Source organism: Gossypium hirsutum, chromosome D05 (assembly GCF_007990345.1).
Source record: "Gossypium hirsutum isolate 1008001.06 chromosome D05, Gossypium_hirsutum_v2.1, whole genome shotgun sequence".
Taxonomy (NCBI): domain Eukaryota; kingdom Viridiplantae; phylum Streptophyta; class Magnoliopsida; order Malvales; family Malvaceae; genus Gossypium; species Gossypium hirsutum.
The window spans coordinates 23,684,692-23,709,390 of record NC_053441.1 but is presented as its reverse complement, the minus strand read 5'-3'; the positions used below and the strand labels follow the sequence as shown (position 1 = coordinate 23,709,390).

At 30.9% G+C, this 24,699-nt stretch overlaps 3 protein-coding genes across 6 annotated transcripts; all 3 read right to left on the bottom strand.

The window, feature by feature from the left end:
• Nucleotides 1-1,246: 1,246 nt before the first annotated feature.
• On the bottom strand, nucleotides 1,247-3,898 carry LOC107914081 (50S ribosomal protein L13). Its single transcript, XM_016842819.2, has 5 exons — nucleotides 3,531-3,898; nucleotides 2,796-2,867; nucleotides 2,327-2,493; nucleotides 1,916-2,027; nucleotides 1,247-1,726 (listed from the first exon to the last, which is right to left on the bottom strand). The coding sequence occupies exons 1-5, from the start codon at nucleotides 3,573-3,575 to the stop codon at nucleotides 1,508-1,510; spliced, it is 615 nt and encodes a 204-aa protein (XP_016698308.2). The 5' UTR covers nucleotides 3,576-3,898; the 3' UTR covers nucleotides 1,247-1,507.
• Nucleotides 3,899-4,331: 433 nt separating this feature from the next.
• Nucleotides 4,332-10,841, bottom strand: LOC107914082 (sister chromatid cohesion 1 protein 2-like). The gene is given in 14 exon segments (XM_041094396.1): nucleotides 4,332-4,701; nucleotides 4,937-5,069; nucleotides 5,184-5,208; nucleotides 5,322-5,358; nucleotides 5,698-6,182; nucleotides 6,258-6,391; nucleotides 7,002-7,113; nucleotides 7,364-7,931; nucleotides 7,934-8,528; nucleotides 8,658-8,707; nucleotides 9,303-9,349; nucleotides 9,428-9,465; nucleotides 9,548-9,812; nucleotides 10,560-10,841. Coding segments are annotated over 14 exon segments (2,733 nt in total). The 5' UTR covers nucleotides 10,684-10,841; the 3' UTR covers nucleotides 4,332-4,581.
• Nucleotides 10,842-14,218: 3,377 nt separating this feature from the next.
• LOC107914080 (probable choline kinase 1) lies at nucleotides 14,219-17,427 on the bottom strand. Of its 4 annotated transcripts, none has more exons than XM_016842816.2 (8): nucleotides 17,193-17,427; nucleotides 16,353-16,737; nucleotides 16,130-16,251; nucleotides 15,842-16,037; nucleotides 14,946-15,063; nucleotides 14,793-14,840; nucleotides 14,608-14,708; nucleotides 14,219-14,518 (listed from the first exon to the last, which is right to left on the bottom strand). In XM_016842816.2, the coding sequence occupies exons 2-8, from the start codon at nucleotides 16,701-16,703 to the stop codon at nucleotides 14,414-14,416; spliced, it is 1,041 nt and encodes a 346-aa protein (XP_016698305.2). In that variant the 5' UTR covers nucleotides 16,704-16,737; nucleotides 17,193-17,427; the 3' UTR covers nucleotides 14,219-14,413. The 4 variants fall into 4 exon arrangements, with proteins under 4 accessions (XP_016698305.2, XP_016698307.2, XP_040950328.1 ...); XM_016842818.2 differs by lacking the exon at nucleotides 17,193-17,427 and adding an exon at nucleotides 16,948-17,144; XM_041094394.1 differs by lacking the exons at nucleotides 14,219-14,518; nucleotides 14,608-14,708; nucleotides 14,793-14,840; nucleotides 14,946-15,063 and adding an exon at nucleotides 15,461-15,535.
• Between the last annotated feature and the right edge of the window lie 7,272 nt (nucleotides 17,428-24,699).

The following is a 24,699-nucleotide window of genomic DNA, read 5'->3' as shown; positions in this document are numbered from 1 at the left end:
TCCTCTTCGTTTATGTCATTGGTTATATGGACCTTTCTGTGCTTTGAAGAAGCAGCACTATTACTGTTTTCTGCCTTAGTGCCGGTGCCCCCCGCCATTGAATCTGTAAAAGAAACGCCATTTTGAGTCTCTTCGCCCGTAGTTTAAGCTCTATCCGGTTTCATTTTATGGCTTTTTGTTTGATTCAAGGTAGAAAAGTTATTCAAATCTATTCAGGTTTTGTTTACCATTGAGATTTCAAATTAAAAAACAACTTTTTAAGCCAAGAGTTTAACCCAAGCTAAATAGCTTTCAATTTTTTGAAAAAGTGCCTTCGGATAAAATTACCTTTTTACCTTTAATTTATCATATTTTATTTTACAACAAACTTTTTAAAACTATTTTTGCATTTCGTTTTTCCAAAACCAATATAGATTGGTTATCAATACGTTGTTTTTCATATTTAGTTACAATATTTATATTTGAGCTTTTGAGTTTTCCAAGTTTATCCATAAGGTGAAAAAAGGAGAAAATGATCTAGCTTTGATTGCTAGAGGGGTACAATAATATGTACATGTTAACGTTATTTAACCTCTCTGAAGTTACATTATCAATGTCTCAAATATCATTCACGAGTTCCAATTCTAGTTGTTCCATGTAATACTTTGGCATCCGAGAATCAAAAAATTCGAATTACTACACATTTGTGTACCTCAACATCTTTGTTTATTATGAAATCATTCCATCATAATAACCAAGTTATAAGCATTAAAAGATCTGGAAGACGGAAGCTTGCAACTTCATTTCAGTTTCTGTAATCACTTTGCAGGGACCTTGGGTTATACATCAGTTAAATCCGAGGGTGCATTTTCAAAAATTTTCAGTTCATGACGCCATGGTTGATTTTTCCAAGCAACAAAGACGCCTAAAATACCTGACGCCTGTTGGGTGAGCGGTTAAGAGCTCAATACCCATTAAACAAGGTCTCGTTCTCAAGTTGTGAGAATGAAGAAAGTAGGCACCGGAGTTCCTCCCGTTTGGAGCTCAACTTCTGAATCGTCAGGACTTAATGTGGCTACCGGATATAGGGGGTCTTAAACCTAAAAAAAGACCTAGGGTATAATTGATAGCTCAAGGACCATGGAATTTTTCAACCAAAAAACTATGAAAACAAGAAGTTCCTACATCACACGATGCCATTGGAGTGGATTTCAAATCAAATAGAAACTGAAGTGTGATATTGTCTTCAAATTATAGGCTAGGCGAATAGTACTAAACAAAGAAATAGTTTAATTTATGTTTAAAGGAGTTCAGACTTTCGGGAACCAGAGGGCTGCAGCCAACAAATGCAGGCAAAAGCCACGTCTTGTGCTGCACCTAACTATTAGTACCTCAAAAAGCAGAACAGTAAATGCTATGTTTGAGCTATAAAGAAACTTTGCTAAACTGTGAGAAAGACACTATTATTCTAATGAAAGTGATCTACACCCACACTTGCGGTTCTTCCATACTGGACACAAATCACTTTTCATGCTGCCACTTCTGTTTTGGCTTCCCTCTTTCTGCCTTTTCTTTGGCTACCACCTTGTTCTTGCTCCTCTGCCTTCTTTTGAGCTCGAATCAAAGCTCTTCTTACACGAGGCCTCATTTCTCGCACTTTTCGGGGAGGCATCATGTATGGTTCAAGGGGCCTATCACCAAAGGGGTGTTCACTATCAGCAAATATCCTCAATTTTCGATCTCTATCCTGCATTCATAAGATGCAATAATCTATAAGAAAACAGAAATCTGAACTATACCGAGCCACAAAAAAATAATACTAAAAAAAGGCGGGCTAACAGAAGTAAACGAGAATTTGAATATCACAAAGCAAATAACAGAACATGATGTTTACAGAAAAGGACAGGTCATAGTTTAATCAGGTCTAAGTACTTACATCACGCAGTTTGTTTCTAGGAAGCATACGCAGAACAGCTTTACGTATGACTTCTGTAGGATCCTTTGCCATCTGGTCCTTTAAACTTCTTTCTTTGAGGTGGCCGACATAGCTGAAGGATAAATACGATTCATAAATAGAAGGAAATGTAGTAGAACATCACTAACTGATGCATCCAATCTCAAGAACCATATATTTAGAGGCTAATAAAGGAGGAGGATCTCAGAGAACTACATTAAGAATGTCAAATTTTCCTGTTGTATTTACAGAAACTCAAAAAGTAAGTATGTTTTGATATTTGTAGTTCATAATACCATCTTAAACTCAAAAACATCATTAATTTCCATGTAGTCACACTACGCAATCAACTTCAATTCTTTAAAAGAAACAGCAGAAAACAGTAATACTTGCCCTGTATGCCAGTAATAAACCTTGTCTGTAAGTTTTCTCCCTGTAACACATACATCCTTGGCATTGATCACAATGCACATATCCCCATCATCACGATTAGGAGCGTAAGTAGGCTTGTCCTTTCCTTGGATAACAGTAGAAATTTGAGATGCTAATCTTCCGAGAACCTGTCAAAATGAAGTACGCAACTTCATTCTAGTTGCTTTCAACCTCAGGCAGGATAAACATGTTAAAATAAATGGTTCAACATACTATTAAATGGGTTTGCATTGAGAAACCACAATGAGTAAAACCATAAAATCACCCGTGTTTTAATCATTATCACTTCTCAAAGAGAGGTACGGGGATGGAGGGTTCCGAGCCCCCACATCTCTGGCTTCCAGAAAACAAGTTTCACAAATTTAAGTCCTCTTTGCAACACCAAAAGGATTAATTATCTTTGAAAGAACTCGGAAAAGGATAAAGATACCTGGCCTTTAGCATCGAAAACTCTCCATCTTAGACCTTCCAGATTAATTCGCCTCAGACCAGCAAGTGCTTTCTGCACGAGTTAAAAGCAAAACTTAGAAAAATAAAATAAAAAAGGAGCCAGTGTTTATCATTGAGCAGTATTTACAATTTACATTGCACTACAATCAGAAATCCTTATCTAGAATAATTTTTAGTTCAGAAATTTCTAAGGTCCCTGCCACATATTTTATCGCATAAATCTTTAGAACTACTGGATTAGACTAAATCACGCTCCATAAATGAAGGTTAAAAGCTGAAGAACCTGAAATACGAAATTGCCCAGGATTACAAACCACTCATTCATCTAGAACTTTTTGGATAGTTGACAATTTAACTCAATGGGATCACAGCAAAATCACATAAAATCCATAGAAAATGTTTTTTCATGTTTTCTCTTCGCAGCATATTCACTCAACTAAGTACACTCTATTTCAGTTGAAAACATTACAGCAAAGTTTCTATCTTCCAACTATCACCTCCCTACACCGCTTGTATGTAAACAATCAAAATGAAGTCGGAACTTCTGCAAACTACGCATCATATTGCCAAAATAAGTGATAATTAAGTCGGTAAATATTACTAACAGTTAGCGTGCATTGTAAGGTGATTTTTGCAGCAAAAGTTGAGCTAAATTATGGATTATTTGATTAAAAATGAAAGATTAAGCAATATAATGATGAAGATAAAAACTAGCCTTTAAGTTCCCATTGAAAGTGGTTGCTGCTGCTTGGGCTGCCATTTGTCCGTAATTTTAAGCCACAATAAAAAGATAATAATCGAAGAAGATCAAGAGGGGAATTTTAGTTGAAATTTTTTTTTTTAAAAAAAGGAAAAAATTCTTTAAACCCTGATCTAGGGTTTGAGATGACAAAGACGAGAGAGGGAGTAGAGTTGTTGGATATGCACTCAATAATTAAATTGGGCTAAGGGGCTTGACTTGGACTATTATTATATACAATGACCCATATTTAAATATGAATTGATTTTTTTTACACAATACACTACCACACAAACAAACTTTATGGATCGATTCACACCAGTTAATGAGCCGGTTGCTTGAGTTCCGCAAACCTAGATAAACTCACACCAATTAATGAAACTTTTCTTACTAGTTTATTGAATCATCCTGTTACTTGAAAAGAGTCAAAATAAAATTACAAAATATTGAAAATGAATCAATAAAGCAAAACCTTTTTCACCCTACCTATAATTTATTTAATGAGCAACTTCTTTTTTTTGCAAAAACAGATTTACACATAATTTAATAAACCCGCTCATAACTTGGTGAAAAACAAAAAACAAAATTTTATAATAAATGTATTTATAGAGAAACTGTAAAATACAAATGTAAAAATTTACAAACTTAAGCCCAAATTTCACTATATATATATTTATATTTATATTTCTATTTTTCCGAATGACAAAAAACACTTTTACAGTAATATAATTTATTCTGTAAAATAAATGCATTTTCACCTTTACTCGAGACCCAAGCTGAATAAAAAATTTAATATTAACAGAGATAATTTTCTCAGTAAACTAGGACCAAGTCCAAAATTTTCTAACAGCTTTGCAGCTGAAGGGGAATGGCACAGTAATTCGGGGTTAAGTCTATACAATAATTAAAAAGGGCTGTTAAAGAAAACAAAGATCCTAACAAAATAAGTAACAAAGTAGTTGCATCCTATATTTTCCAATTCACATATCAGCTAAAATAACTACAACACACATTTACAGAGTGAACCTCATTTAACATGCCTTCCCAAGCAAAAACCCATTCCCTCCCACTTTGGACCTTTCACAACAACAATGTCACTAAAAGCCTCTTCTTGCTGCACATCCACAAGCCCTGTACTTTTCAACACCTGCAAATTTTGCACCAACAAATCTAACCTACTTAGTTTTCAGTTTGAACATTTCCATCACTCACATACTTGGGTGCCAAATATGAATATACTTTAAGCAAAGCAACATACGCAAGCTTAAGCATTCCTTTAATGGCAATTTAACCAGTCAAGTCAGTGCAACCAGACTGAACAAATGAGTAAAAATGACCATTGCTAGAGAATTTGATTTTCGTTATTGGACACTACAACGTACCAGTATCTCATAAAAGAGTCTCACACTTGCTTTCTTTGTTTTTCCTTCCAGAAGCTGTGATAAGTTCACCTTTTCCTCCTCCTTTTTTTCCCTTTGATCTAGAAAACTCATCTGCAATCTCTCTGCCACCATTCTGTGCATCAAAGATTCAACTTTGTAATAAGCAAAGTTTTGCAAGAAATTGTACGGGGTTCGCACTAACTGCTCAAGTTGAACAAGAACATTGCAAAGGCTGTATATATCTTACCTGGTTCTTGAAGACCATCCATCTGCTAGTCATGAAAAAGTTCGGGTAAGAATACCGCATGTGAACAAAAAACATTCAATCTAAAATGATGCCAAAGAAATCAAAGTTTAAATTAAGAACATTACGAATAGCTCTTACCCTGTCCCTGGTTATCATCTTCATTTGAATGCATATCCTGCCCAAAATCTTAATGAAGTAAATAACCAATAGAGGATGTTCCAAATAGGGAAGACAACAAACAACAAAATGTAATGTGATTGATACAATTATATGGAACACCCCAAATATGATTTGTGTTCCAAAGTCCAACCTTATCATGCATTAGATGATTTAAGATCTACTTTGACAGATGTTACGTGTTAAACATAACAGAACAAGTTGATGCAATGCATGATTAATGGTTAAGTGTAAACCAATGCCTGTGTGCATCAATATAATTGCCCAGTCAGATGGTTATTCTAAATCCATATCACAGTAAGGCAGCTACTTGTAATCATAAATTCACCATGCTCACCAGATTGAGATCAAGGTCTTCATTTTTGTTCAGGGAAGACTCCTTCTCTACAATTTCATTCAGAGAAGGCTCTTTCTCCATGCTTTGAATAGGATCCACATCCTCTGGTCCTACATCTAAGTTATAAAATTTCAGGTCCTTAGGGCTCCCAAAAGGCCTCAATGATTTAGAGTACAGAACAGGTGTTTGTGGAGCAATTTCTGTCTGTTCTCCAACAACAAGGGAAGTTGACTGCCGACTAGGCGTTTGTGGAGCAATTCCAGCCTGCTCTGAGGATCCATCAAATAGAGGAGATTTTGAGAGGTTCAACATAACTGGAGGATCCCTCATTTCAACAGTTGCTGGAGTAAGTTCTGCTTGCTCAAAAGATCCATCAACTGCCGGAGGTTCAGAAGTGTCCATCTGTTCTGGAGGTTTTATGATATTTACAGATTTGAGAATTCGCAATCTCTTTCCAGAGTAAATAGATTTAAGCTCCGAGGCGCCTGTCAAGAGGATGATTAACAAAGAAGCATAACTAGAGAAATAACATGTAGAAATATATCTGATAGAGCAATTACAGGGAACTGAAGGCTCTAAGAAACCCTGGGGAAGGCTGGAAATCCAAGGCCTCCTTGCACCCAAAGCAGTATGACCATCCTTTCCCCCCTTAGAGACCAAATCACTTGCATCTTTTATCCATTGCCGCATTATGCTGCAAAAAATTGAACATGAAATCAAATGATAGAAACTGTGTGATTTATTATTTCTATCCCTTAACTTTTTAACTAATAACCAATGTCTAAATTACAAAGTGATACTGCATAACCCATAGAAAGGTGACACGGCTATTAAATCAATTGAAAAAAGACAGCACAAATTGGGACGTTGAAATACAAATATATATGTATAGTGTGTGTATTCTACACAATAGCAGAATCAACTACCAGACCAAGGCGTGAAAAAGTATGCTAAGATTTACCATAAATTTCCTTTTTGTCTTGCTCATACTGCAGCAGTAAGATGTGCACCTCATACGAAGAAACATTATCATGTTACAATATCTAGGGCTTAAAGACCAAACCAAATATCACCCAATTTTAATAATCAGCACCATTCATCACAACACACGTTATTTCCAATTACATCATAAATTCCAATCCACACTACTCCAGAATGCAACAAATACATACGGCTATCATATGCAACAATGATGCTCGGCACAATATATGATGTTACCCAACAATGTCTAGCCTATAAAGTAGATTAACAACATAAAACTACTTGAACTGATTACATATAGTTTTGAGGTAACCATAGCTTACTCATTAGGGAAAACTATCACTTCATCAAACAAACATTTTCTCTTCCGAGAAAACCGAGCACGTTCCCTTTTAGCAGGAGTTGGGATAAGCATAAAATGAGGGGTAGTAGCTCCTGCGTTAAAGGAGAGAAATTGTATATTAGACAAATGTTTTAACACAATTTATGACCCAAAATGAAGTTTCAACTCGGGGCCAAGTATTGTAAACGGAACGTTATATTTTTTTATGATGTTCCCTTATATATGACGGTTAGACCTCCATACAACGTCCTTTGGATATGTGTTAGACATGGGGTAGATCATTGAAAATGAAGAGTAAAGAGTTTGAGCAACAAAGAAAAAAATTGTAATATTTCCTTCTACCTGAAGCATCTCGCAACATGGACAGAGGATTTGTGTCCAATGTAACAGACAAAGGATGGTCTTTAGCAGCGACCTGACATTTTCCATCCTTGGAAGTTCTCGTTGCTGGAAACTTCCCATTCTCTGCATCAGTTTGATTCTCTTCAGCAAGTGGTCTAACAAGTGTGGAAGGTTCCTGAAGGTCCATGTCAGAGAAACCTTCAGCCTGGAGCTTCTTCACACCGGCTCCCGAGTTGCAACCTTCCTCCATAAAATGGTGTACTTCATTTTCTGGTTGCACCCTATCTGAACCCTTCTTCTTCTCTCTGCTAGTGTGTTCTTCATCAAAAGATTTCATGAAAGCTGGAGATTTCTCCTCAACCTCAACAATAAGATTCAAACATTCTTCTTGACAGAATTCATCATTATGATTCTCCCTGCTTGCTTCTCTTCCTATACGGTTTTCTGAGCTTGCAATGCCTGGAACCTCCTTACTTGCTTTCATGCTCACATGATCTTCCTCCAATACCTGGTGCACTTCATTTTTGGATTGTGGCAGATGCAAACCCATCTTTTCTCTATTAACTAGATCTTCAACAAGTGATCAACAGGGATTAGAGGTTCCTCCTCAGCCTCAGGATGCAGGTTCATCCCTTCTTCTGAAGAGAACCTATCATTGCTTTTCTCTCTGCTTGATGAGCCAGCAAGGTCCGGAACCCATGCACTTGCTTCCAGGACACATGCATGATCTTCCTCCATAGCCTGGTTCAATTCATTTTCTGATTCTAATAGATCTGGACCCTCAATCATTCCACTAGTAGTTTGATCTTTAGCAAATGGGTTAAGTTTAAAAGGACCCAAGGAATCCTCCGCAGCCTCAAAACGAAGGCTCAGACATTCTTCTGACAAGAATCTATCATTGTTTTTCTCTCTATTTGCTTCTTGGACTGTACGGTTCTCCAAACCAGACATGTCAGGAACCTCCAAATGCTCTCTCTCATTTTTATCAAAAACTTTAACAATGTTAAGAGGTTCTTCCTCCACCCTACAAACAATTTTAAGATGTGAAACCTCCTCGTGAATGGAGGTATCACACCGAAGCTTTTCCATGCTTGCTTCTGATTCACATACATCATGCAATGTTCTTGCTTCTGTCTCGAAGGTCATCAGGTGGCATGAAAGACTGCTGAAAACATAATATGATTAGAAAAAGTTTTTAACAACTTTGAGGCTTTTAGTTTCTTCAGAAAGACATGATAGAACATATCTAAACATATAGAACTGAGAACCTAACAACTGAAATCGTTATGCATACTCTTCAGGTGGAATGTAATCTATCAAGAAAGCATCATCCAATGCCGCAATCTGCACAGAATGGAAGAGTCAACTTGAGCAAATCAGGTATTTATGCCGCAATCTATAAAAAATCAACATTGAAATATTAGCAGGAAAGCCACTGTTAATAATCTGACAATTTGTAAGAACCATTCGAGTATTTATGTTGCGTGTATAGGTCACACATGTTCCATAATAACAATCTTTCATAGTGAAAGCTTACCCCTTACAGCCTAAAAGCAGAAAAGAATGATATGAAAACCAATAAATCCAACTTTTCATCTATGCTCAGTATATTGCAATTACTACTATAAGCCCCTTCAGGCTTCAATGCAACAATAGCTGAGTGAACTTCTATCTTGCCACTAGGCCAAGAGGCTGTTGGCAACTGAATGAACTTTTAACAAAGTAATAGAAAAGCGATAAACTTTTAGTGAAAATAGAAAGGATTCAACATAAACAATTCCAAGTAGTTGAGATCATCTAACAAATTGGACTCGAGTCTTTTAAAAAAAAATTGAAAGCAAACCACAAGCATGAACAGTAAGAAAGACTTATATAAACCAGTTAAGCTCAATAGACTTCGATCAAATTACGATGAATGCAATATGATCAAATTACTTACCCTATCTAGGGAATATTGCATTGTTCCAGCATTTGTCCAAGCTACATCTGTTTCATCAAAGTTTAGTTAGCAAACAAAGAGCAAACAAAACGAGGTAGAAAACTATTTCAAAGCAAAACCAATACCTTTCAGAGTTATTTCTTCACGAGGCACCTCATTATCTCTGGAAGAAGAACTACAATCTTGAGCACGAATAAAAGAAACAGAAATGACATGAAGCTTGTAATTAAACTAGATTAGTTTACCTACTAGTATCTTCAAGTACCTCCAGATCAAATGCATCCAACTCAAAGCACACAGGTCGAGTAATCGAGAAAGAAGCCGATTGCAGGGCCTCCTTCTTTGCTCTATTTTTTTCTCTAACCACAAATTCATTTATCTTAATCAGCACCTCTTGGCAATCATCAAAAAGATATTCAACCTTTTTGGAGTATATTCTGACAACACCAAGGAGGAGGTAGGCTAATACTCTATATGCCAGAATCTCAAGCTGGTTTTGCAAAATATCATCTGCAACACCATAAAAACATGAACACAACAATATTCCATTCATAAGTTTTTGTCTCAACAAAGATGAGAACAAAGGCCTTATTTGGCTTATTCTTGTATACACCAAAAGAAATAAAATCCTGATAGAATGTCTAACCGAGAAAAAGAAATTCAATTAAATTGTTAAAACATGCATAATAGACGAAAGGAATCCAGAAAATTGAAATGCCTAAATTACCTGATTTCTACTGAGCACGAGATAGTTTGATATCCTTTTAACTTGAATCACAATTCCTTTAACTAATAAATAGGTTTTAATTGTTTTTTTTTTTAATAGCTAGGATTGAGAATGTGAAATCAAGCACCCAGAAACAAGGTCACAGTGACAATTACTTTCAAATTTAAAAAGAAAAAAGAAAAGAAAAACCCTTTGCGGCAATTTTTCATACAATTCCCATTAACCGCCTAATATTTAACTTACCTTTATACATTTCTCATCTCATGTAAACAACACAAAAAAACCAACCAAAAAGAAGACAACAACAATAATCTTTCATTCACTTCATATGTAACCAAAAAAACGAAAAGACTGAAACAAGCAAACAACAAATAAATGAGACTGGAAAAATAACTCTGTTAAAGTCTCAGCTTTCTCTTTTCTTTTTTTACAAACCAAGGAAAAATGTTACATTTTTCACTCAAAAGAAGCAAAGATAAAAGCAAATGAGTAATGGGCATGTGAAAAGGAAAAGAAAAAAAGAGACTAACCAACAGAAGAGGGGATATTAGTCCCAGATATTTGAGATTTCTTGAGTTTCTTGAAGAAATAAGCAGCTACCCATATGGCACCTAATGGCCCTTTCTTTGAGACTAGGCACTTTGAAATAAACATTGTTTTATTTCATTCACTTCTATCTCTTCTGGTCTTCACTATTTTGGGTTTTAATTTACATAAGCATAGCACTTGGAAGTTAGACAACTCATTGTCCAGCGGAAGAGGAGAACAAAGCGAAGGCTATTTAAGAAGAAAACGGTCGGGTTGTGTACCTTGCAAGCCTCTTAATTATAACCCTTTTTTCTATTTATCGGTTATTTTTTTATGAGTTTTATAGAGGTGAAATAACATAGTTCTTTTTTGGGTCTTGTGTTTTTAATTTTGTTTTCAATATCTTGCGGTTTTCATTCTTCAGTTTTTAAAATTATTTTGTAGGATTATTGGTAAAAGCAGTTCTCAAACCTTTTTTAGGAAATCAATTAAACCCTTTTAATTTTTTTACCAAACTGAGCTTTGAACTAACAAATTGATCAAATAAATCTTTTTACTAATGTTGATCGTTACTATTCAATAAAAACGTTGACATAATCATTAATAAACGTCACTGTCATTATCGATTGTCAACGTGATTGTCACATCATCACTGATTAAAGACGATAACATAATCATGAATAAAATAATTATCTCAAAATTTTCAATTATATGTATTAATCACTAATACTAAATCCTTATATGTTTCTACTATTAAATTGTTTTCAAATGAAATAATTTAATCCACAACTTAAATCACCTTCTATAATTTATATAACATATACATAATATTTCCCTAAACTAAATCAATTTACTATCTCATTGCTACACATATTACCACACTGCATAAAACTTTGACATTTTTGGGTGCTAGTTGCTAAAATGGATATGAAAGAATGAGGGATATTAGTTTTAACTATGTTGGCGTTATAATTTATGTGATAATTTATATATATTTCAAGTTAATTTGATATTATTTTTCTTATCGGTTAAATCAATAAAACATGAATTATACATAGATTATCAAATGGGTTGTCATGTTTACAAATTTAACATTTTAGTTACTTTTTTCGTTTAAAAATTCATTTGGACTTTGTTTAAAAGGTAATGGTTGAATTTGATTGTGTTAAAAGATTGAAGGTCTAATTTAACTAAAAAAAATCAAATTGACAAAAGATATAGATGTTAAGAATTAAAATTGTCATTATGCCTTTGATGTATTCTACTTTAATATATGTTATAGATGGTAAATAGAATATGACATAATGACTTATTTGACCTTTTAATTTTATAAATAAATAAAAAAGAGTCAATTTGGCCCTCGATTTAAATTTTCATGCATTTGAATTTGCATTTATTGACAAATCACCTCCAAATAGACATGGTAGTCTATACGTATGCCACGTTAGCAATTGATTTATTTAAAAATTAAAAAAATTTACATTTTTATATATTTTTAAACTTAAAAAAATTTAATTAATTATTCGCGTGACATTCACGTGTATGTCACATCAACAAAGTTAATAGGTTAACTTTTTCATTATTTTAGGATGATCTAACAAATAACACAAATTTTAAAAAATAAAATTAATTAAACGGTTAAAATCACCTATTTTATAAGTTAGAGAGGACAAATAAATGTTTATGCTATAGACCAAAGTAGTACAATAACAAAAAGAGAAATAATTTGAAATTCAATTTAGAAAACTAACCCATTGTACAAAGAGGAACAGCTTGCTTTGCTAAGCACGACTATGAATTATGAAACTTATATATAAAATTTTGAACTAAATAAAAAGTAACTGAAAAAAATTAAGATATATCAAACGTAAAATCATATGTAACCAAATCATAGTGTTAAATATTAGTATTTAATTATAATACTAAATACCAATAAAAATTAAATAATTTGATATATTGAAAAAATCAAATTCGAAAAATAATATGTGTTTAGTTTAAGTTTTAATATTATTTACTAAAATTAATGCGTTTAATGTAAATATATTTTTAAGAATTATAATAAAAACGAGAGAGAATGGTAAAGAAAAATGAAAAGATAATTCAACTTTTATTTATACATGTAATTTGGTGTCAATCAATATAGGTTATAATAATGTAAATAAAAGAATTAACATACTCTACAAATTCTTTACGGGTTATAAGAGAATAAATTCTTTGAGGTTTTGGGTGTTACGTGTACATCTATTTATCAATGGATTTATAACAATTCAATAATACTAAATGTTGAATATTTATATTTTTACCCTTATTTTTTAAGGTAAACTACACCATTAGTTACTAAACGATGGGTAAGTTTTTACTTTTGTCACTTAACTAAAAAATGTTACAATTTGATTATTGAACTATTCGAAAATTTTCATTTAAATCAACGGGCTATTAAAATTGATGTTATATGACTTCTTTTTTCGCACTATCTTCACAAATTGAAAGCTCTCTTTCCCCTTCTCTTCTACAATTCGAATATTTTTTTTTCATGAAACAACTTTAAACATCACAAATCTAAACCAATCGTTTGGAACAACTTCTATTTTAAACCATTGTGTTTTTCTCAAAGTGTCATTATTTAAAATAAGCTCTTCCAAGAGAAGCATCACCACATAACAAATTTTGTGAGGAACAACTTTTACATTTGGAACAGTCAGAATAACTTTTATTCAGGAACAACACTTATTAAAAACATCTCTCACCATCCATTTCAAGAGATGTTTCACGATAAATGTTTCACATGGTATGGGGTACCAATTCACCAAAATAGAAGAAGTATGGCAGGGTTCTTATGTTGTCTTCACATTTGTGATGTTCCGAAGAGCATAGCTGAATGGATTAAATATGAAGGTAGTTAAGAAGTTTCCTATTAACCTTAAAGTGTTTTTCCTCCTTTCAAAAACTTAAGTGAATTCTTTCTCGCTATTTATCATCACTAACAAAACTTTTCACCACCATTTCTTAATTATTAATGCAATTGTAGCTGAAAAATAATTCCTTTGATATTAATTATCTAACATTGTAACTCCTATTTTCTAAAATCTATAAATAAGAGTCGTGAAGCAACTTTTGGCACGCTAGCATTAGGACTTTCAAAGTTCACTCTAAAATTCTCTCAACTTTTTTTTTCTTTTTAACCTTATCATCATCAATCATATTTCCCCTTTTCCACCTTATTGACCACCACTTGTCAATGCGCTCAGTGTTATAGAATTTGCTCCGAACTTCCTTTCCACCTTCTTCCAAAATATTTTATTTATCACGTCTCCTTTCTCCATAAAGAAAACATTATACTTCATCAATCACTAGCTCTTCCTTTTTTTTGCATTTTTTTCATTTTTTTATTTATAAAAAGTATTAAAAAATTATATTTTGCCTTTTTAAAATTTCTTTACTGTTTTACTGTTTCAGTTAAAGGTACATCTAATCCAAGGATATAATAAAACCAGTAATTGCAGATCAATTGGTAATACATGGCAAGCAACCTTTTAGATTTTTGAAGTACCTCTTGATACTTTATCTATAGCTCTTTAACAGGACAAAGTTTTTAGCGTCTCTTAATAGTTGATTTGATGTAATTCTGTTTTATTTTTCACCAAAAAAAAATACAAGAACGTAGAAGAATTTGAATCATTAAATGGACATTACTTCAAAAGTGATTATACACCCATGGCAGAAGTAACCTTACAACAGTTATTTACAAATTCTTTTTCACCAACCCCTATCAACAGGCTAGGTTTATTCTAAGTAATACTATGTAAACCTATAGCTGTTCCTTGTTAACCCTGCGGCGATCCATGCTTAGGCTGCCTTAAAGAGTGAGGGACTCAAGCGCAAGGGTTTTCTTAAACCAGTACTGCTGAAACCTCTGCCTTGCATACTCCAGATAGTCAAACTCTATCTTGTTTACATGACCCTGCATATACACCCCACCCCTTAATTAGTCCACACAACCCGGACAAAGCTAACCGATATGAAATGAAAGATAGTGCTGAAAACAGTTACCGAGATTATTCCCCATAAGCCCCAAAACAGATGATTAGCAAGAGTGTATTTCTCTGCATCAACAAGTAGCTGCTCCACTTCAGCATCACTGGGTTCATTACCTGCATTCAAGTATGTTAAAACCAACTACATGTAAATGGTGGCAAATACTCTTCTTTACGGTACACACAGATTGACATGATTACCGGAAGATGCTATATATGCACGGATGAATCTTCGTCGCTCCTCCATATCTGTTGTCAAAATACCGAAGGAAGAGAGGTACAATTAGACCCGAAAATGCCAGATAGTTTTTGATGTCAACGGACAGTTACTTCTAAATTAAATCAGGTACTCACCAGGGCATATGCTAAAGTCCAAAATATGGGGTGTCTCAGAATGATAATTTGCTGCCATCTCGCAAAAGTGATTTGCAAGATCATAAGCAATAGGGTTGTAACTTGCATACTCGTAGTCCTGAAAAAAAAAGGGGAACAAATAACTCCTTATAACTATGCATAGTCGGAATATGGAAGTGGAAGAAATAAATATGCTAAAATGCTGTGAAATATGGGTTAACAAAGAACATGTCCTAAGCAAAGCAAGTAAAAGGAGAGACCCAGAAAGTTCAACAGTACTATAAAAAAAGCACACGAATTTCAGGAAGCATGGAAATTAAAGGTCAACAAATAATAATTTTCCTACTGCATACACAGTTAAGGGGTTCTTTAGATATTGAACCATATTGCCCATAAAATATTAGAATTTTTTAAATCATTATGTAACAGATAGTCTTATTTAAGAGATAAATAGGAACCTCACAAAAGAGGCTGACCAAAGTCCCTTGGCTTCTCATCTTTTGCTTTTCTTTTTGTTTCATATGCTCAGTGGACTTGAAGCTTCACCCCACATACAGACCCCTTATCTGCAATTTCAGTTTACAAAAAATCTAGAAAATAAACAAGGTCTTAAGACGCATATTATTAACAGGGCATTTGAATACTATTTTTTTAAAACATGTATAAACAGCTCAATTGACTATTTCCAACTTGGCCAACCATTAGCATACAGATGAAACAGCATTACCATTAAATCAAGCAGAAATGTTGCAATAAAATGCATAGATATGAACATAGTGGCTATATATATTCAATTAATATGCAAATTTAGCAGCCTACCCTTTTACAACGCTAACAGGGAAGTGCTGTATAGAAGATTGTATTAGCAAATGATAAAAACCGAATCAGAAACTTACGATTAAGGTAATTACTCTTGTTTCTTCATCCATCATTATGTTACCGTATTGCAAATCATTGTGACAAAACCCGATTTCTTGATAGCCCTGTGATAACTCTTTCTCTAGGATGCTGATTTCGTCTCCGAGAATATCCAAGCCGAACTCTTTTGCGGCTTCCGGGGAACAGAATTTCTTTGATAGACTAAGCCATGTCCTGGTAAGGAACAAAAAGGGTTTTACATCTTTCAACTCAAAAGTACAAAAGCAGTAAACCATACATATGCATATTGATATTAGTAATAGTACCTCAATCGCTTCCAGAGAAGTACATCCTTGGGACCAGGCATGTCAAGATTGTGGAACTCTCTTAATTTGGCTGCTACAAGGGAAGATATTTCAGGGTCACGGAGGTCGGCCGCAGAGAGTGTCTGGTAAGATTAAACATCATAGAGATCATTAAGTAAAACAACAGTTGCAAAAGTGAGACATGATAAAGACAAAAAGACAAAAAGACAAAGATTTGACATACCCTGGCATGAATGAACTCCTCAATTCTTCCATCTGGAAAGCGACCGAGAAGCCTTGGCCCTTGACCATGCTTGGACATGCACTCAAAGGTCCTAATCTCATCATCCCTATTGAAAAACACCTCCACACCTTCACCATAAACCCGGACCAACACTTTCTGATGAAGTTCGCCATGTTTTGTCGGCCAGTTTATCTGGAAAACCTCGTTGGTTAGTGCTCCTTTCAACGGAACCACGTGAAATTCTTCCATATCTTTTATCATATCTCCCCACTCGGATGCCACTGCTTTCAGAACTTTCTTCAGTTCCTCTGGGGCACAGCTTGGAATGAACCCGTTCTTCTTTATGGCCATTTGTGTGTGTATCAATAGATAGAATTCAAGAGACCTGTAATCCAAATTACACAATTATGAACTGAAAGAGAGCTTTATAAATGCAAATTAACAATTATATTCATGGAAAAGAAAACAGAATTTTATCCAGAAAGATCAAAACAAAACTCGGCAGAAATAGTAAATATAAGCTATAAGGATCCAAGCTAAGATTATACTTTAATCAATTTCAAATCTTCATCAAGAGGAGTTCTTGCAAATTAACCTTAGAGAATCAAAGAATCCATTTGAGTAAAGCCTTCAAAGTTCTGATATAACAAACAATTTAACCTTCAACCAATACAGAATTCCCACAAAATATTTCAAATCTTTAAGCATATTCATAAAAAATGGGAAATTTATGTGAATGATCCCCATGCATGCAATAGAACTTAATAAAAAAAACATCAAGAAAACAAGCAAACAATAACATGGAATTTACAAGAAAGAAACAAAAAGAAGAAAACCCACCAAAGAGACTGATAAAATCCAAGAAAGTTGCAAACAGACACTCCAAAACTTTTCTTTTTCCTTAATGAGAGGTCTAAAAGTCTTGGAAGAAAACAAAGCTTGATGAAAACTGGGGGTTGATTGTATGCTTTTATTTATAGAGGCGAAAACCATAAAGTCGTTTACTTTTTTCACTTTTTTGTGCTGTGATGCTGAAAATAATCATAATAATAACAATAACCTCTCCCGCGGAATCTCTATAGGGAGGAGCAACTTCTAAACGCACTGTCTATCACACCTCGAAATGCGTGAAATTTACACGGGCCAATCACCAAAAGACACGTGGACTGACCAGCTGGAGTTTGCTTAGTCTGATCTTCTCCCTGTTAATTTCGTGTGTTTGAAAAATTGGTATCAATGACGAGTGTTGCGGCAGTTGGTTTTGTCCTTTTGCTTCTTAATTGGAATTTGGTCGGTTCAAATCTCCCAAGTCTTCCACCCTATCAGAAAATGACATCTGTGTTTCATTTGGATAAGTTTTCCCTGAAAAAACAAATAAATGAGTTGTTTACTGCAAAGTCAAATGGCTTTTTCATTCAAAAAGACCTCGAGAAATATGTATATAATTGTTGCAAATACTGATGTCGTTATTTCTAAACAAATAATAATCTTTCACATCTAAACGCTTTTTATTATAAATAATTAAACATAAATATTAAATATATAAATAATCATTTTATTTTCTCCATATTCATTAACATATATTATCATTAATTTCAATCTCATCATCAGTATTTTCAGCCATCATAATCTTTTTTTTTGGGTAATTCATTTAAGGCGAAATACATGCACTTCCAAAATCGAGTTAATATCTAAATATGTTATGTTTTACCTTATATAAAATGTTTTAGGTAATATATAGAATTATCTGGTCAAGGGTGGGTTCGAAAAATGGAAAGATTTGAGTAAAAATATAAGCTTGAAAATTTGGTCAAGTCTCGGATAAGGTTTTTTTGTCCAGGTCCGGCTTGACCCGAATTAGCAACAAGACAAAAAAAATGTTATTTTCTTATTGTTTTCTCACTATTTTGCTACTATTTTACTATTATGTTGCTACTATTTTGTTGTTATTATTTGGATATTACATAACTATTGTTTTATTGTTAATTTTATTACTATTTTAGACGCATTTGTTTATTAAGTTACACTTATTTTATTGTTATTTAAGTATAATTTTTTTAATTTATTTTCAATTTGTTGAAAAATATTTATTTTAATATTTTTAGTATTTTTGTTGTATTATATTTTAAAATATATATAAAAATTAATTCGGTCAGGCCAAGTCAGGCCTATGTTTTAGCATTTTTATCCGAGCCGAGCTTAGACAAAATATTAAGCCCATTTTCGAGCCATGCTAAGCCCAAACTTGGCAAACGAGCAAAATTTTTTTACAAGGCCTGGCCCATAAATAAGTCTAGTAATATATATACAATAATGGATTTATTTACACTTAATAAGTGAAATTGAATTTCACTTATCAAGTAAAATTTTGATATAAATATTGAATTGATTTGAAGTTTTACATGTATAATAAATATGAATATAATTATCTTATTTAATTCAATAATCAATTTGTTAAAATATTAGTATTTATAAAAATGTGACCGTTTAATTTATTTATAATTAAATTTTTTAATAATTATCTTATTTAATTCAATAATCAATTTGTTAAAATATTAGTATTTATAAAAATGTGACCGTTTAATTTATTTATAATTAAAATTTTTAATATTCAAATAAGTTCACGATTTATGGTTTTTTTTTGTCTAAATTCATTTTTTTTGAGTAAGTAAGTCCCAATTAATTTCAATTAATTAATATTGACTATTATTAAAATAATTTTATTATTTAATGTTAATATACGTTAATTTAAATACATATTTTGTAACTATTAAATTTAATGAAATTAAAATTTTAAAAGAAATCACACGTTGATAATCTTGAACATTTATAGTAATAAAAAAATAGTTGTTGACATAATTGGTAAAGATTTTCAGTGTTCACATTTCATAATGTGTTGAAAACGTGCGTGCAATATTAGACAGGACATCGTCAGCATTAACTATCTAAGCAAGAAAACCAGCACCGCCAAAATTGTCGGCACTGCAACCATATTTGTCATATTATTTAGGGTTAATATACTGTTTAATACTTGAGTTTAATTTTAATATTCAGTTTGATACTCAATTTTTTTATTTTTCTGTTTTAATTTAGTACCTAAATTTAAGTGTAATGCTTAATTTAATATCTAAATCAAATAACTCGATGAACTTTTGATACATACACTCTAACTTAAAAAAACACATGTACGTAATTGAAAAAAAAAATTAAGTATCAAATCAAATATTTAAATGAGATAAAAGGAAATTTTTAAATATCAAATTTAAAAAGACTTAAAGTATGAAAATCAACTTTAAGATCCAACTCGAGAAAATTTTAAATAATAGAGATTGTAAGACTTTTCAAAAATATTTATAAAAAAGTGCCACAAATCTCATTATTTACCCCCCACTTGATGAATAATTAAATTAGTTTAATGCGCCAACAACCATCCCACTCTGAAACAGTAGGATTTTGATTTGGAATTGTTTACCTCTTCACTTTTCCCTTCTTTTTTTTTATTTAAGAATATATTCTTTTTCACGTTTTGGTCTTGGCTCCTCATTACCAGCAAAAATATGCTTTTCTTTTTCCTTCTTTTTCCCCTATTATTTTTTCTTGTTAAATTGATAAATAATATTATAAATATCTCTTGTTAGTTAAGACCGAACCTAACGAATGGAACATTTTCTTCTCCTTTTTCTTTTTCTATAATAAGAATATTCACCTCTAGAAATAATTTTTTTATTCTAACCGTTTTTTTTAAATAAATCACTGATCACGATATATATTTTATTTTCAAAAGTAAGAATTAAACTCTAGATCACATAATTAAGAAATAAAGTAAGTAACTATCATGTCGTATCTCATAGTTAACGGTTTATTTTGATTTTATAAAATTTATTCACATCGAGTAAGACAAAAAATAAAATAAAATATCCATATTTATATTTTAATAAAAAGTTTTTAAAGTTTGAGGGTATTTGGGGTTGTTTTTTTAACTAATGACTTTTTCTTGTACAACTTCTCAATGCCTAAAATTTTCTCACGTTTGTCTAAAATTGTAACAAATAATCTCTCTCTCTGTCTCTTCTTTTTTTCAAATAAAAATGACATTTGAGTTTGAAATTTAATTAAATATATTTTTAAAACTAATTATACGAAAAAAAACTATAAAACACCATTATTTATTTGTTGAGAGAAAAACAATAGTATTTATAATTCTTCTCATATGGTTTAAAAATTTATCATGTCATTATGCTAATAGCTAGACAATTTGGGAATTTTATGAAATTAAGCCCTAAGCACATTAAATATATATAAAAAAATACAAATAAAAAAGTATTGATGAACGATGTTAAATGAAGGACAAACACGAAGAATGGAATATGAGCAATGGGTCATAATCATAAACCAAAAAATATTAGTCATATTATATATATATACTTATTCTATATAAATGATTTAATTAGTTAGTTTAATATCAATTTAATTAAAATAACTATTTAAATACCTTTTTTAGTAAAAGAATGAATAAAATAATAATGATATTTTCGTCTTTTATTATTTTTATATAAAATATTAAAAATGTTTAAATATTAAATTGAAGCCTAAAGGGACTTATTTGGTATCACGAGGTCAAGGAAGATTAGTATTGTAATGAGGAAGTTGAGTCAACTTACAGACGTCATAATCACAATCAATGACTGCATCTGCATCCACTGCTTTTATGTGGAAAGTTATATTTTCCACCCCCACAATATTTCGGTATTTTCTTTTCATCTTTGAGTATAAATATAGTGGTACCTTTTGGCAATTATATGCTCTATTTGCGGCTTACAATACATTCAAAGTAGATTTGTTCAAAGATTTATTTGTCTTCATCTTTTTCAAGTTCCTATTTCTTGTTGGGTCCACTTGAACCTTCTCTTCTACCACACTTCATATTGCTCCAAATAAAATACAGGACCAATTTGAATAAAGATGTAAAGTTTAAAGAATAAATTTGGGATTAAATTATTATTTGGAGTCAGCGGCGAATTAAAAGGGACAAGCAAGACCTTCCCCCAAATGAAAAAATTGTTATGCAAAGCTCCTTAAGATAGTATTAAATTATAAATTAATATATGATCAAATTTTAGTTTGACCTTTAAAAATGATTTTTTTATTAAATCTCCTAAAAAATAGTAAAATCATAAATTAATACATAATAAAAATTATATTTTGATCTCTCAAAAATTTATAATTCAATTCCATCCTCCTTAAAAAAATTTAAATTTGCCCCTAGTTAGGGTCTAAACTTGACAAATATTCTCATGTTGAGGCTTGAACTTTTTTTAGTCCAATGTAAGCCCTGAACTTGACAATTATCCCTAGGTTGAGGCTTAAAGTAGGTAGGGCTTAAACTTTTTTTTGTCCAAGTTAGTCCCTGAGCTTAACAATTATTCCCATATCGAGGCTTGAACTTTAGGGTTTTAAAAGAAATATCATGAACTAACTTGGAAAAAAAATTCAAGCCCCAATGTAAAAACAATTATCAAGTTCAGGACCTAACTTTGACAAAAAAAAGTACAAGCCCCAATGTTAGGATAATTGTCAAGCCTAAGGCTAATTTAGACAAAAAAAGAGAGTATAAACCGTAATGTGACAACAATTGTCACATTTAACGTCTAACTTAGACAACAACAAAAAAAGTACAAGCCCCAATGTTAGAATAATTGTCAAGCCTAGGGCCTAATTTAGACAAAAAAAAATTATAAACCCTGAGAACAATTGTCAATTTTAAAGTCTAACTTAGACAAAAAAAAACACAAATTCTAATATAAAAATAATTATCGAATTCTGACTAAGAAATATTTAACCCAATAAATTTATTATTATACTTCGAAAATTAAAAACTAGAATGAATATTCAATGACACAATTTAATAAAAGAAATATTTTACTTTTTTTTTAATCTACAAAGAATCATTTACTAAAATTTCAAATAAAAAAAACTAAAATATAAGTTGAGTATAATATAAAAATTTATAGGTTTAAAGGCGTAAAAAGCTCTCAAACTTAAAAAAAAGTATTTAAGTCCCTCCTTTTTTTCTCACTCAATTGAGTACTTGAACTTTCAAAATGCATCAAAAACCCTCAAATTTTTTCAAAGGAGCAATTAAGCCCCTACTCTTATTAAAAATTAGAAAAAATTTATAATAAATAATAAATTTTAGAAAAATTATTAAATTTTAATAAAAATATAAAAAATAAATTTTATTAAAAATTAGAAATTTTTTATAAAAATCATAAAAAATTTAACGACCCTTAGTTTTTTTCCAATTAAAGTTATCACATGTTGCAACACAGCGTGACTTGTGGTGAAAAATGATAAAAAAATAAAAATCACTAAAAGTTATAGAAAAAAATATAAAATGCTTTTTTTAGTACGATAATTTTTATAAAAAAGTTTACAAAATTTATATTTCTTTACATTTTGTATAATTTTCTTACGATTTTATAAAATTTTATAATTTTTTTATTATTTATATATGCTTCATAATTTTTTATGATTTTTATAAAAATGTACAATTTTTTATATAATTATTACGATTTTTATATATTTTTTAATTTTTAATATTTTTTAATAAATGCATGGGCTTAATTGTTTTTTATGAAAAAGTTTGAGGATCTTTTTGATACTTTTTGAAAGTTTAAGTACTCAATTGAGTGCAAAAAAGTAAGGGGCTTGATTGCTTTTTTTGAAAAGATTTGAGGGTCTTTTTGATATATTTTAAAAACTTAAGTACCTAAATTGAGTGTAAAAAAAATATTTTCTTTTTTTTTAATTTTGAGGGCTTTTTATACGTTAAGCCAAACTAATATAATACTTTTATCTGGAAAATGGAATGAAAAAATGCAATATACTATTTAAAACTTGATACAAAAGATTATAACGCTCTTATGTAAATCCCTTATACGTGTCTTTTGTTGGTCAATGAAATTTAATCAAAATTAAAACTTATTCTCAATAAAAAATATATAATAATAAATTTACATTTTAAAGTTTAATTTTCTTTTATTAATTTGGCCTTTGTTTTTCTTTAGTTAAATTTGATACTATTTAAAAAAAATTAATTTAATCATTAATATTTTAAAAAGACTCATACTAATTTTTTCTAATAAAAATATTGACTGATTATGCTTGAACTTTTTATTTTTATTTTTTGAATTCTGATTTTTTTATATTTTGAATAATATATACTTTTATCTTTCATAATATGAATAATATATTTACATTAAACGTATTACTTTTTAGTAAATAATATTAAAACTTAACCACCTATTAACTCCAGCACTAAATTCAATAATTATTTTTCAATTATCAAATTATTTAATTTTTATTGGTATTTAGTATTATAATTAAATATTAATATTTAATACGGTTACATATGATTATAGGTTTGATATATCTTATTTTTTTCAGTTACTCTTTATTTAATTTGAGTTTTATAATTAAGTTGTACCATTCTAGTTTTTTAAGTTGAGTTTGAAATTATTTTTTCGTTTTGTTGTTTAACAGGTTTCTTTTATTTGGCCTTTCAATTTAAAAAAATATATATTTTAGCCCTTCAATTAATTTTTCATATTTTTTTTAATTTTAAATAAATTGTGTTATTTATGAAATTATTCTAAAATAATGAAAAGTTAACAACTGTTAACTTTGCTGACGTGGCTTACACTTGAATGCCACACCAACAGTTAATTATTATTTTTTATTAAAAAATTAAATTTATTTAAAAAGTATAAAAATGTAAAAAAATATTTTTTTTAAATTTTTTAAATAAATTAATTGTCAATGTAGTATACAAGTGGACTGCCATATGAATGTCACCTTAGAAGAGTTAATAAACATTAAAATTTTCATCAATTTTAGGGTGATTTGATAAACAATACAAGTTTAAAAGCAAAATTTAAATAGAAAGCTAATTTGACTCTTTTTTTTTTGTAAAGTTGGAGGGCCAAATAAGTAATGTTGCATTCAATTTACCATCTATAACATTATTAAAGTAGAATACATCAATGTCATAATGACAAATTTAATTCTTAACGTTCACATTTTTTGTCAATTTGGTCATTATTCTTTTGTTTTGAGCTAAATTTGACTCTTAATCTTTTAAAAGACTTAAATTCAACCATCAACCTTTTAAACAGAGTCCGATTGAATTATTTAAATGAAAATACTAACTAAAATGTTACAATTTTAAACATGACAACCCACATGACAAATTATGTATAATTAATGTTTTATTGATGTGACATATAAGAGAAATAGTGTCATGTCAATATGAAATACACATAGACTACTACACGAGTTATCATGCCAG

Coding starts and splice junctions, on each gene's coding strand:
- LOC107914081 (XM_016842819.2), bottom strand. CDS start 3,575: ATGGCAGCCCAAGCAGCAGCAACCACTTTCAATGGGAACTTAAAG. Junction 2,494..2,795: donor TTTTCGATGCTAAAGGCCAG/GTATCTTTATCC, acceptor TCATTTTGACAG/GTTCTCGGAAGATTAGCATC. Junction 2,028..2,326: donor GTTTATTACTGGCATACAGG/GCAAGTATTACT, acceptor TTTATCCTTCAG/CTATGTCGGCCACCTCAAAG.
- LOC107914080 (XM_016842816.2), bottom strand. CDS start 16,703: ATGGCCATAAAGAAGAACGGGTTCATTCCAAGCTGTGCCCCAGAGGAA. Junction 16,252..16,352: donor AGGAGTTCATTCATGCCAGG/GTATGTCAAATC, acceptor TAATCTTACCAG/ACACTCTCTGCGGCCGACCT. Junction 14,709..14,792: donor TGCATATATAGCATCTTCCG/GTAATCATGTCA, acceptor ACTTGAATGCAG/GTAATGAACCCAGTGATGCT.